This window comes from Haliotis rufescens, unplaced genomic scaffold, assembly GCF_023055435.1.
Source record: "Haliotis rufescens isolate VD_foot unplaced genomic scaffold, xgHalRufe1.0.p SCAF_85, whole genome shotgun sequence".
Classification (NCBI taxonomy): domain Eukaryota; kingdom Metazoa; phylum Mollusca; class Gastropoda; order Lepetellida; family Haliotidae; genus Haliotis; species Haliotis rufescens.
The window spans coordinates 1,053,313-1,066,060 of record NW_025964378.1 but is presented as its reverse complement, the minus strand read 5'-3'; the positions used below and the strand labels follow the sequence as shown (position 1 = coordinate 1,066,060).

At 44.1% G+C, this 12,748-nt stretch overlaps 2 protein-coding genes across 6 annotated transcripts in view; both read right to left on the bottom strand.

The window, feature by feature from the left end:
- Positions 1–201: 201 nt before the first annotated feature.
- Positions 202–5,377, bottom strand: LOC124146902 (galactose-3-O-sulfotransferase 2-like). Its single transcript, XM_046517453.2, has 3 exons — positions 5,289–5,377; positions 4,201–4,263; positions 202–1,588 (listed from the first exon to the last, which is right to left on the bottom strand). Exons 2-3 carry the CDS (start codon positions 4,251–4,253, stop codon positions 358–360), a joined length of 1,284 nt encoding a protein of 427 aa, XP_046373409.2. The 5' UTR covers positions 4,254–4,263; positions 5,289–5,377; the 3' UTR covers positions 202–357.
- Positions 5,378–11,342: 5,965 nt separating this feature from the next.
- The window catches only part of LOC124146912 (DNA polymerase delta catalytic subunit-like), a 42,024-nt gene continuing 40,618 nt past the window's right edge, over positions 11,343–12,748 (bottom strand). For 4 of the 5 annotated variants that reach the window (XM_048390161.1, XM_046517469.2, XM_048390160.1 and 1 more), the window contains exon 25: positions 11,343–12,490. In XM_048390161.1, the coding sequence (XP_048246118.1) occupies positions 12,394–12,490 (97 nt within the window). In that variant the 3' untranslated portion in view covers positions 11,343–12,393. The remainder of the gene's footprint in view (positions 12,491–12,748) is intronic. The other variant, XR_007219498.1, reaches the window with a different exon arrangement.

The following is a 12,748-nucleotide window of genomic DNA, read 5'->3' as shown; positions in this document are numbered from 1 at the left end:
CTCAACCATATATTAGACATTCCGGAATCTTCGTTTGCTCAGTTGTCAAAATCTTAATCGAGAAATGTGTCAGCATATTTTTCAAGCGTAGTCTGAAATGGAAGTCGCCAGTGCCATAAAGCTCGAGAAAGCTGCTTTCTAATAGGCTGATGTCGACTTCTTGTTAGTCATTTCAGTGGTTGGTCAAAGTTCGCGAAAGATCGTTCTGACGTGACCCGTAATGGGATGTCCTCAGATCTTTGTTTAGCGGCAACGAGAACTTAGATCTGAGTTTAATGAGATTGACCAGAAATGGCGCCAGACTGTAGAACGGAGTGCCTCTTTAAGATGATGTAACTTCTTGGTACAAACTATCAGTCAAAGAGGTATTGATTTCATAAAGTCATTATTAGCCCCAAAACCCAAAAGGTCATTCTTGCGCTGATTTTGAAGATACGAGACAAAGGGTAGTTCTTCTAAACGTAGTAACGTACACTCGCGTCTGGTCACGCTGAATCCACGTGACCAGTTGCTGGGTGGGATCTCAAGTTTAGGTTTGCGTTGCCAACGAGTGCAGAAACTTGCAACGTTTTCTCGCAATGTTCGGAAATATTCCACCTCTTTATGAAAATCAGGACCTTCCTGTTCAATTTGCTTTCTGAATCTCTTCAGGGAGAAATCGTAAAGTTTTTTATCTAAATTTGACACCTGATAAAAATTCATCATTAACTTTCCTTCAATTCCAGGAACCCTTATTTTAAAACGAGCTCTGTTTTTAATGGTATATATCACGTCCTTGAGGCTCCAGTTCAGAGTTCGCTTCACCAGGACAAGCGATTCGTCGAACTGCTCAGCAATCATCACTACACGAAACGTTTTGTTGAGAGATATCAAGTATTCATCGAACAAGGACTCGTTGCGCAAGAGCTGAGCAGGAAATCCAAAATCTATGGCCATTCTGTTATTAGTCATGGACTGCATGGGGTTTTCCGGTTCCCAAGCCATCGGGTTCTCGAGATAGGTCTTCAGAATCGCACCGCGCCTCCCAGGAATTCGTTGAAGGTATTCTTTGGGTTGTGTAAATCTAAAATAGTGTACAGCCGAGACGAATCTTTGAAATGGTTCTCTCACAATGCCAATGTATTCTGTGTCAGTTGGGAGGTAGGACGAGAAGGATGTGTAGTTAAATAAAGCATGGTTGCAGAGAATGTCAAACTTCTTCCCTTTAGGCGGCGGAAAGATCCTCGTCTTGTTAAGATATCTGCCTGTTAGATAGTTACCCACCTTAGGTAGAATAATTACGAGGCCTCGTTCACTTGCAAACCGGTAAAGAATGTTGAGGACAGTGGAACTGGCAGCCTTGTGCGTTTTAACGAAAGCAACGTGTTGCTTTTCTGGCAACCGTTTCGTCTGATTGGCTGTGTGAATGACGGAAGGTTGCGGAGAGGGTCTTGGCAGTGTCATTTTGCGCTCTTGACAGGAACAGGTAGGTCTAAAGGCTGGGGACCGTTCACACATACGTTGTATTACATTTGTCATAACTGGTTGTCGAGGCCACTGGAAAACAGCTAACACGGAAACATACGCCACTGCGCCAAAACACACCAATCTGAAAGCGAAGTTTAATATTAGTTTACAAATACAAGGCACAAACGAAATATTTCTGTTTGAATAATTAAAACAATAGGAAAGCAATATACACAAGAGAATTAATTAAACACAGTCTGGCTTATTCTTTTGAAGCATCACAGGGATGTCAATCACGTCTATGACATTGGTGCGTTTTGGAGAATATAGTGAGTGAGTATGGTTTTACGCCGCTTTTAGCAATATTCCAGCAATATCACGGCGGGGGACAGCAGAAATGGACTTCACACGTTGTGCCCACGTGGGGAATCGAATCCGGTGTTCGGCGTGACGAGTGAACGCTTTAACCACTCGGCTATCCTACCGCCCTATTGGTAATGAAAACATTCAAAGAATGATAAATAATGTGTTGTGGCCCTAGATGATGAATATGAGAAATATTTTCTCCCGATGTATATCTGTAGAGAGATATATTAGAGTGAGTGAGTGAGTTGGGCTTAACGCCGCTTTGAACAGTATTCCATACATATATCAGCTTCATGTGGGAGGAAAGCCCGAAATGATGCAGGTCTTAGACGTTTACCATTTTGGTGAAAACCACGAGCAAGGGTATGGTCTGACAAACCTAGAAACATAATCGGGTCGAACTTGGATTCGCACCACGATCATAGATTTCTGGCATACCAAGGGACGCAACTCTGCAAAGTGAACTTCAACAACTTGGACGACTGGACCACCATACGCCTGGATATACCACAGATCACGATACCCAGGGATTTACAGGACGCCAATATCACGTATACTAATTGCATGAGAATTGACGCAAATAATTACTATTTGAATAATTAAATCTAAAAAGGCGACTATGCTTGTCGTAAGAGGCGACTAACGGGATCGGGTGGTCAGGCTCGCTGACTTGGTTGATGCATGTCATCGATCCCAATTGCGTGGATCGATGCTCTTAATGTCAATCACTGGATTGTCTGGTCCAGATTCGATTATTTACAGACCGCCGTCATATAGCTGCAATATTGCCGAGTGCGGCGTTAAAAAACAACCAAACAACAAACAGCGTTAAACTGCGGGTTATACACAACTGCCATTTTAACTGGTAACAAGCACACTCAAACTTCATGGCGTTAATGGTTGATTTTCTTCAATCTAACATTGAAATCCCCATGTACAATAGGCATTAGGCTTCTGATCATATGGAGTGTTTTGACATCAGCAAAATTCATGGACATGAGGTCAAGTGTGCCACGTGTCTCCAGCCTTGGATCCGCATGTTCATTCCGTGGACTCCTTAAGTGTATTACTGAGAGACCCTTGACTCAGAAATAGTGAGTGAGTATGGTTTTACGCCGGGGGACACCAGGAATGGGATATGCACATTGTGCCCATGTCGGGAATCGAACCCGGGTCTTCGGCGTGAAGAGCGAACACTTTGACCACTAGGCTACCCGACCGCCCCGAACTGAGAAATAGAGAGACCCAGGTATGTCCCTGAACACAATGATAAAACTACACGGCTTATCACATGCATAACAGTACATTGATGGAAGATAACCCGTGGCTCTTCCGTATGACCCTGACAGTAATCTGAAGGTCACGGGCGCATTGTTGCAGCCAGATACATTATGATGTTAGGGTATTTTTCCAACCAATATGTGAAAATATAGGTCGTCATCTTCATCATGTTACATAGCCTATTCTAACGAAACGTGCCATGCTTTCTTTTCGGTCAGCAGGTTTTTGTTACAGCCAGTGTGGAATCAGTCAATGTGTACAATGACTGATATTTCCACTTATGAGATTTACAAAACGCCAAATATTTCATTTTACAATTATTTTCTGTCAGATTGACTAAACGTTATTTAGAAGTTCTAAAGGGCTTAAAAACATCACAGCAGACTAATTATGCTTAAATTACAGTGAGTGAGTGAGGTTTTACGCAGCTTTTAGCAATATTCCAGCAATATCATGGCGGGGGACACCAGAAATGGGCTTCTCACATTGTACCCACTATAATTAGACGCCAGAACGTATACATTGACTTTCGTTATGAAATAGAACATAATAATGTTTGGAATTCGCTAGTGGTTAGAGCGTTCGCCCGGGTTCGATTCCCAACATGAGTACAATGTGTGAAGCCCATTTCTGGTGTTCCCCGCCGTGATGTTGCTGGAATATTGCTAAAAGCGGAGTAAAACTATAGGTGAGGTGAAATGAGGTTTAACGTCGCGTCCAAGATTATTGCACTTATATAGCGTCGTGCATGTGTGTTTGTGTGGGGGGCTGCTTGTACTAGTCCGGACTGATGCCGATTTATAGTGCTAGCTCACTGAGATACCATGCCGCAGTTTAACATGAATACCCCACTCAGACACAGTATACTGCCTCCGAGCCGACCAGTCCTTGTTTTAGCCCCTTAATGCCGAGCGCCAGACAGGGTAACAACAAGTATCATCTTTTAAAGTCTTTTGGTATGACGCGGTCGGGGATCGAACCCCGGACCTTCCGCTCTCCGGGCGGACGCTCTACCACTAGACCACAGAGGCGGTGAGTACAACTATACTCACTCCCTTACTTAAAAACACCATATATGAGTTACGTTTGCTTTGACTAAACACCTACCTTATCATGGCCCGTTTTGAAATCATGGAAGAGATTTTGCACAATTTCGCCATTTCAAGGTTGCTGAAATGCAAGTAATTAAACGTGAGATTGTGCGTCATTGAGAACATTATTTCAGTCAGATCACGGCGTGTCAGTTGTAATCTGTAATCCCAAGTTTATCAACCTTGTAAACCCAAGGGCGGGTATGGGGCTGAGAGACAAAGGATCACAATTGGGCGTATTTGGGATTCGAACCTACGACAAGCGGATCATGGCTAAGGGGCGTAACTCTGCCTAGCAAACAGTGGCACCATATAGTCCACCAGTCTCCGGTGGCATACAAGTATCAAGGTTATACCCTCAAGGTGATTTAGTGAGTGAATGATCTTTAACGCCGCACTCAACACAATATAAACATTTTTTTACTTAGAGCCGACCAGTCCTTGTTTAGCCCCTTATGCCGAGTGCCAGGCAGGGTAACAACAAGTACCATTTTTAACGACTTTTGGTAAGACGCGGCGGGGGATCGAACCCACGATCTTCCGCTCTCCGGGCAGACGCTCTACCACGGATTATAACCAGTGTTAATCAATGACAACTAAGTGCAGTTCCCGAAATAAAACGCAATGTGGTAACCTCGGAAGACTCGAACCACTCAAATTATACAAATCTAAAGTGACCCGTGAAGATCCGGGGTAGAATAGGTCTTCAGCAACCATGCTTGCAGGAAAAGGCGAATACGCATGTCGTAAGAGGCGACTAACGGGATCGGGTGGTCAGGCTCGCTGACGTGGTTGATGCATGTCATCGTATCCCCAAAACGTAGAATCATGATCATGATGTCGACTACTGGATTGTCTGGTCAAGACTCGATTATTTACAGATCAACGTCATATAGCTGGAATATTGCTGAGTGCGGCGTTAAACAAGAAACAAACAAACAAACTAATCGAACGCACGTACTCATATCCGGATGTGGTCTGAAGCCCTGATTTCCGTTCCACGTATCTAACCAAGCGGCTATCGTAAGTCTATGTTAACGATGGGGAGTTAAGGAAGGGTAGCTTTTTCGAGCGGAATCCTGGTTCTACCAAAGTCTTACTTACAGTCCTTGCCTTGCGACCTGAATCCAACAAACACCTCGTTGCCGTGTCACCAACCGAATGAATAAATCGCAAATGGAAACTGCACAAGCGTTTTCATATCTCCACCAGAAGATAACCCACTATACATAATTTCAAATAGGCGTAAGGGGTGTTATCTTATGTTATCGCACGTTTGTATGATATCGCAGTCTGTATCTCAAGTGTGCTGGCGACGGGCATGATTGTAATGAATTATCTCTCCACCCATGCCTTGACCAGTCGAAAGAATGTGAGACTTGATTTCATCTTGTGACCTGTTCAATGCGCTGTTACCAGTCGCCACAACTCGCCCCTTTCCGTGACCCGCAAGCACTATATGAGAACCATTAAGCAACGAGTTGACAATTGTTTTAGATATGCCCGTTTGCGCTAAGAGGGAACCCAGTCGCAAAAGTGGCCACGCGAGGGGCACGAGTCGCTATTCGGCTTGTCCCGGAATAACACGAGTTGGTCACGACTGCGCTGTTACAAGTATGGGTTTTACGAGGGGAGGCTGAGGTTCTGAGCCTAACTACGAAGGATGTATCGTACACCCTCAGCAGTTTGCATGTATTAAGTACATTACTTCCCACTCTTAAAGGCTACATTTGAACCAAAAAATACAACCAAAAAAGCATATTTCTACAGGCAACTAAGTGAAAAGGTATTCTTTGTTGCTGAAAAAATATTTGTACAAGTATCACTTGTCCCCAACTGGATTCAAATAAAATTGTTTTCTATTAAAAACAAAGGGGACTGCCCCCCGGCTGGCTACGGCAGTGGTGTTGATAAAATATTATACTGAACAACAAAAGTTCCTGTGACATTGAATAAGATTTAATGCAAAGTTATGTTTTTTACCAAATCTGAAACAATTTCGGTTTGCAACAGATAAAAGACTCCTGTAAGTGTTCAAATGGTTTAATTTGCCATACTGACTTCAGAAAATGCGTGATTTCATAAGAAAACATGAACATGCCAAAATGTCAATTTACGAATCAATAGCGTGTGTGTCCACCTCTGGTTGCGGTGCAAGCAACCCCTCCTCGTCTCATGGAATGGACTAGGCGTCGCACAAAGTCCTGTTGGATATCTGTCCATATCTGCTGGAGCATGTTTCGAAGTTCCTGGAGTGTCTGTGGAACACGTGGTTGACGTCGAAGGCGCCGATCCATCTCATCCCACATGTGCATGATTGGTGAGAGATCAGGGGAGCGAGCCGGCTAGGGGATGACATTCACGTTGTTTTGTTGAAGAGAATCCTGAACAAGTCGAGAAATATGAGGCCGGGCGTTGTCATGTTGAAAGGTAATGCCTGGGCCATGACGACGCAAAAATGTTAGAACAACAGGGCCGATGATCTCGTCGCGGTAGCGCTGTCCATAGAGATTTCCCTCTCCCACTATCAAACGGGTCCTCTGTCTTGCTGTAATCCCACCCAATACCATAACGCTGCCGCCCCCGAACCGATCTTCCTCCATGACACAATGATTGACGTAACGATCACCTCAACCTCGGTACACTCGAATCCGCCCATCGCTGTGGCTGAGGTGAAAACGAGACTCGTCAGTGAATAGTCCCTACTGCATGGCCGTCCAGCGTAGACGCTGTCTGCACCACTGTAGACGTGCTTGACGGTGGTTTCCTGTCAAAATGGGACGTCTGGCGGGTCTTCTAGCGAAAATCCCTGCACATCTGAGGCGACGACGTACGGTTTGTGAAGAGGCCGAAGGCCAGGGATGCTCTTGCAGTCACTGTTGCTGGCTGAAATCGATTTCGTAGGTGTGTTGTTCGAATTCAGTTGTCTTGTCGATGATTGGTTACGCGTGGCCTGCCACTCCGAGGATGGTCTTTGACTGCATTCGTCTATGGTGTTTATGTGGACGTTACATTGTCTTGCAACATCACGTTGACTCGATCCTGCTTCAAGCATACCAATGGCTCGCAGACGCTCATTTTCGGACAGGCGTGGCATTTCGTAATGTTGGATAATTGCGTAATTTTGTTGTTTTCTGAGTGATTGTTGTCAGCACGATGCTAAACAATGGATATGGAATCCCGTTAACGCACGTTTTTATACCCATTCTTGGGTAGTGAAATGCATGGGGCTTGCATAAAAGTCAACTTTTGCATGAAATGCATGCTTTTCTGTATCAGTTGCGTTTTTGTGACTTGATTCCATACAGGTACTACAATATTGAAAACCAAACTTTACTTGTTTGAAAAATACACTAAAATATTGGTGTCACAGGAACTTTTGTTGTTGAGCACATAATGGAGGAACGACGACTCACATCGCCGATATAGTAGACATCTCTTGTGAGGTGAGGTGAAATTGGGTTTAACGTCGCGTCCAAGATTATTGCACTTATATAGCGACGTGTGTGTGTGTGTGTGTGTGTGTGTGTGTGTGTGTGTGGCTGCTTGTACTAGTCCGGACTGATGCCGATTTATAGTGCTAGCTCACTGAGATACCATGCTGCAGTTTAACATGAATACCCCACTCAGACACAGTATACTGACTCCGAGCCGACCAGTCCTAGCTTTAACCCGATAATGCCGAGCGCCAGACAGGGTAACAACAAGTACCATCTTTTAACGTCTTTTGGTATGACGCGGCCGGGGATCGAACCCCGGATCCGGGCGGACGCTCTACCACTAGACCACGGAGGCGGTCCTCTCTCGTGGGAGATGAGAATATTCGGAAGAATGAACATGTCATGACAAAAGTTTCAGCACGCTGGGTTCGAGTGATGCTGACTCCTTATCAGATTTTGTTTGTTTGTTTGTTTGTTTAACGACGCACTCAGCAATATTTCAGCTAGGGAGGAGGGCATGAAAAAATGTTACATAAAATGGGGGGTCGGCATAATATATACAGTGAAAGACCAATTTCACAACCCTCTGTCATAAATGACCCGACCTCAACTGTGGGTTGTTCCTCCTGGGCAATTCACCTGTGCACAAGTCTGTTGTTGGCATGGCTGCAGCGCATGATTTGGTTTGTTTTTTCAGCAATATTCAAGCTACATGACAGCGGTCTGTAAATAATCGAGTCTGGACCATACAATCCTGTGATTAATGTCATGAGCATCGATCCACTTAATTGGGATCGATGACATGCATCAACCAAGTCAGCGAGCATGACCACCCGATCCCGTTAGTCGCCTCTTACGACAAGCATAGTCGCCTTTTACGGCAAGCATAAGTTGCTGAAGACCTATATATTCTACCCCGGATCTTCACAGGTCCTGCAGCGCATGAGTGTGGCTTTGAACTCATTGAATATTTACCGTATCCACCACATTAAGCACCTTAAGATTTCCTCCTCTTCCCAAACTTTTGTTTTTAGCCAAAAAGAACCGCCTGGATAGCATTTTGCCAATGATGACGTCATTTCTGCTGTGGCAACATTTTATACCACCCGATGTCTTTTACACAAGTGGGGGTCAATCATCGTTGGTAGATGTGTGGACATCAGAGGGGATCAAATACATTAGTTACCAACTCCATCACCCCTGTCTATAACTTTTCAGCCATCCCTTTATACATGGAGTTCTGAAAATGAATAAACGAGCTAACACCCTGTCTGGTTCACAGGGTTTGATGGCCGTCCTGTTGACAGGGATAAGTACGTGGTGATGTCGGTACAATCCAATTATCCAGTGTTTTACATCTCCATTCTATTTTGATAATACGGGGGCGGTCGGGTAGCCTAGTGGTTAAAGCGTTCGCTCGTCACGCCGAAGACCCGGGTTCGATTTCCGACATGGGTACAATGTGTGAAGCCCATTTCTGGTATCCAACGCCGTGATATTGCTGGAATATTGCTAAAAGCGGCGTAAAACCTCACTCACTTTGATAATACCTTTTGCGTTCACATTTGGTCCAGGGATGCGGCTTTGTCATCCTGCCTTACTGAAGTCTCCATCTTGGTCTCCCCGAAAGGTCTCTGATGGCGACCATCACCTCGTTGTTACTGGTAGAACCTATGCCACACGAGGTGCAGTTTGAGTTAACGGAAAAGATCAGTCAGAAGTTGCCTTGTAGGGTTTCATGGGAAGCAATCCACAGCCACACTTTACAAATGCGGCCATCACGGCTTGTAACGTTATGCACAGGTGCCTTGTCCTGACACGCCTCATCCTGAACTGAACCTTCTGCCGACGTATTGCCCATTAATAGTCTGACCTGGTTGCAGATAGACAAGCATGATGATCCCCTTCCTGTCTCAGAAAACCAAAGCCATGGCTTTGCCAACAGATGCCACCCATTTGTACGTCTTTGGTGGGTGTCAGGCCAAATGTTTCCAGTGTTTCTTCTGAAATCTTGAGTCTTATCCAGGATTACAACGTGCAACAAGAATTTGTCAAGGTTCTGCTGGTGTAAAGGTTGCTTCATATGTTCAATCTGTCAGCTTTCAATCTGGAGTCAACATTCATCTTGCTCATGTGCTCATTTTCTCACCCTGTTAAAGTCTCCAGTTGACATCCAGAAAACAGATTCCCGTGAAGACTACTGGTTAGTCTTCTGCAACCCATGCCTTTTGTACTAGGCTACTAAGGGAACTGGGTGGTCAGGCTTGGTTGAAGCCTGTCATCTTATCGCAATTGTGTAGATCGATGGTCATGATGTCAGATTTACAGACCTCTGTCATAAAGCTGGAATATTGCCAAGGGTGGCGTCAAACAACAAACAAACAAATCAGAAAACAGACGCTGTTATCAGTTTGTCAGGCGGCGTTGGTCTCCTAGGATATGATTCTTCATACAGGTTGAAACAGGATATTACAGAAGCAATATCTCAAGGCCACAAACCTTTCAATTAACCCTCTAAATCGTTTCTGGTTCTACCCTACTCTGGCGGTGGGACCTACCAACTTGGTGAAAAAGCTTGTTATGTCTGTTTACAATCATTTTCGCATTTTTCGACAGTAGTTGGTGTCTAGGTGAAAGTTTGGCTGGGGACCCACATTCCATTCGTGACCAACTCGTGTTATTCCGGGACAAGCCGAATAGCGACTCGTGCCCCTCTCGTGGCAATTTTTGCGACTCGGTTCCGTCTTAGCGCAAACGGGCATATCTAAAACAATTGTCAACTCGTTGCGTAATGGTTGACATATATTTCCCCATATATTATATATATTTCAGATGCAATTTAAAGCACACCGGGACGCGCGCAATTATACAGTATGATTGAACATATTTAACTGTGTCTTGGGTATATTTTTAGATGCAAGACATATGTAAAATCAAAAAAAATTTCTGAGGGATTATTTGACAAAGAACTCGAAATCATACGCGCCTTCTGATTGGTTTGTCGTATTTTCGCACATAACATTCATCGATAGGGGGATGAGTCTTCTTGCAGGTCCCGGAAAGGGGCAAGCGGTGGCGAATGGGGGGACCCACTGACCCGATTAGTTTTTACAGAATCCAAGATGTCGCCACACAGGATGCACATCTATATTTCCTCATAACTTCGGACCCGGCCGCGTCATACCAAAACACGTTAAAGATGGTACTTGTTGTTACCGTGTCTGGCGCTTGGCATTAAGGGGCTAAAACAAGGACTGGTCGGCTCGGAGTCAGAATACTGTGTCTGAGTGGGGTATTCATGTTAAACTGCGGCATGGTATCTCAGTGAGCTAGCACTATAAATCGGCATCAGTCCGGACTAGTACAAGCAGCCACACAAATACACACACGTACATGCACGTCACTATATAAGTGCAATAATCTTGGACGCGACGTTAAACCCCATTTCACCTCACCTCATAACTTCGGATCTGTTTTTGAGGGCGAGGAGAATGATTCTGAAGTTATTTTAATATTTTGTGGCAATATTGATGACATAATACTAATATAACAGTGTCTAGGCTGAAAGTGATGAAGGAGGTACAATGTTTGTAAAGTTGATTGTGTGTGATCACGTCATTCCACGGATCCTCATTCATGCTTCAAATATTATATCATATTGTTCACAGTTCACTGTAATTGTAGAATAAATGTTAAAAAAAACCCAACAACTCAAGAATCTTGCTTGCATGTTTATTGATGAAATATGTACAGTGGTATGTTATGTACAGCAATTTCAGTATTCACAATTCATTGTTGTCAAACAATTCAGATTGCAAACAATATAATTTCCATCTGAGCAAATTGAGTTCATTGCAAAACCAATTCTTGCATACATTGCCTGAAATCACCACACAGACTCTCACAGGCAGAACATGTCATAGCAAAACAATCTCTCAGCACTAGGATGCATCCATTAACTTACGATACAGATGAAACTGAGGCTACAGCAGAACCACAAACAAGGCAATGGATGGAACATTGATAGTGGTGTTGTAATCAGATTCAAATATTTGGCTGAACCAAAATTTACCAAAAGGGCAAGTATGACAGCTGCATGAAATACATTCCCCCAAATGAAATTATTTATTAAATTGGTCGAGTTTCCTCAAAAATGAAAATTCTCACTGAAATTTATTTTCACATTATTCATCGATATTTTGACATAAACAAGGCACTTTATAAAAGAGTCGACAGTCCCGAAATGTACACATAAACTGTCTCACATTTTCTGTCTTGCAATGTGTTTGAGACAGAGATCTAGTGCAGCCAAACAGAATCTACTGAATAGTGGGTAGGTACTCTATACACGGAATTGTCATTTGACTTCTTGCTTGAAACACTTGAAACACATTGACACCTGAATACAGGTCAATGGCACAACGCTGCCTCCGTGCAGGTCAATAGCACATCGCTGCCTCTGTGCAGGTCAATAGCACATCGCTGCCTCTGTGCAGGTCAATAGCACATCGCTGCCTCTGTGCAGGTCAATAGCACATCGCTGCCTCTATGCAGCAGGTCAATAGCACAACGCTGCCTCTATGCAGGTCAATAGCACATCGCTGCCTCTGCGCAGGTCAATAGAACATCGCTGCCTCTGTGCAGGTCAATAGCACATCGCTGCCTCTATGCAGCAGGTCAATAGCACATTGCTGCCTCTGTGCAGGTCACAAACACATGATGACCTGCACACAGGCCACTCTCACAACACCAGTCCTGCAGCATGGCCACTACCAAGTCGGCACCCCAAATCTCATGATGAGTTTGTCCTGATCAGCCAGGTCTTTCTGAACCTTCTTCCTCATGTAGAATATGGGGCAATCTCGACTGAAAACAATCAATATCATCTTTCAGTAAAAATGAAACAAAAAAAGGCTGAACTTGTTTCAAAATAATGAAGGTAGAAAGATACAATTGTAACAATGTTAGACATTTTGAGGGTGGCCATTTATGGGATCATCCATGCAAAGGATCATGAAAGGATCCCATGATATGTGAAATGAATTTGTTTTATACCTATCCAAGGACATGGATCTAGCCATACACAGGATGTACCCTACAAGCACTGGGCCCTCAGTCAGGAGA

Bases quoted from the DNA above. Each gene is read 5' to 3' on its own strand.
- LOC124146902 (XM_046517453.2), bottom strand. From the start codon at position 4,253: ATGGCGAAATTGTGCAAAATCTCTTCCATGATTTCAAAACGGGCCATG. The intron at 1,589-4,200 runs GTAGGTGTTTAG...CTTCGCTTTCAG, and splicing joins TCAAAACGGGCCATGATAAG to ATTGGTGTGTTTTGGCGCAG.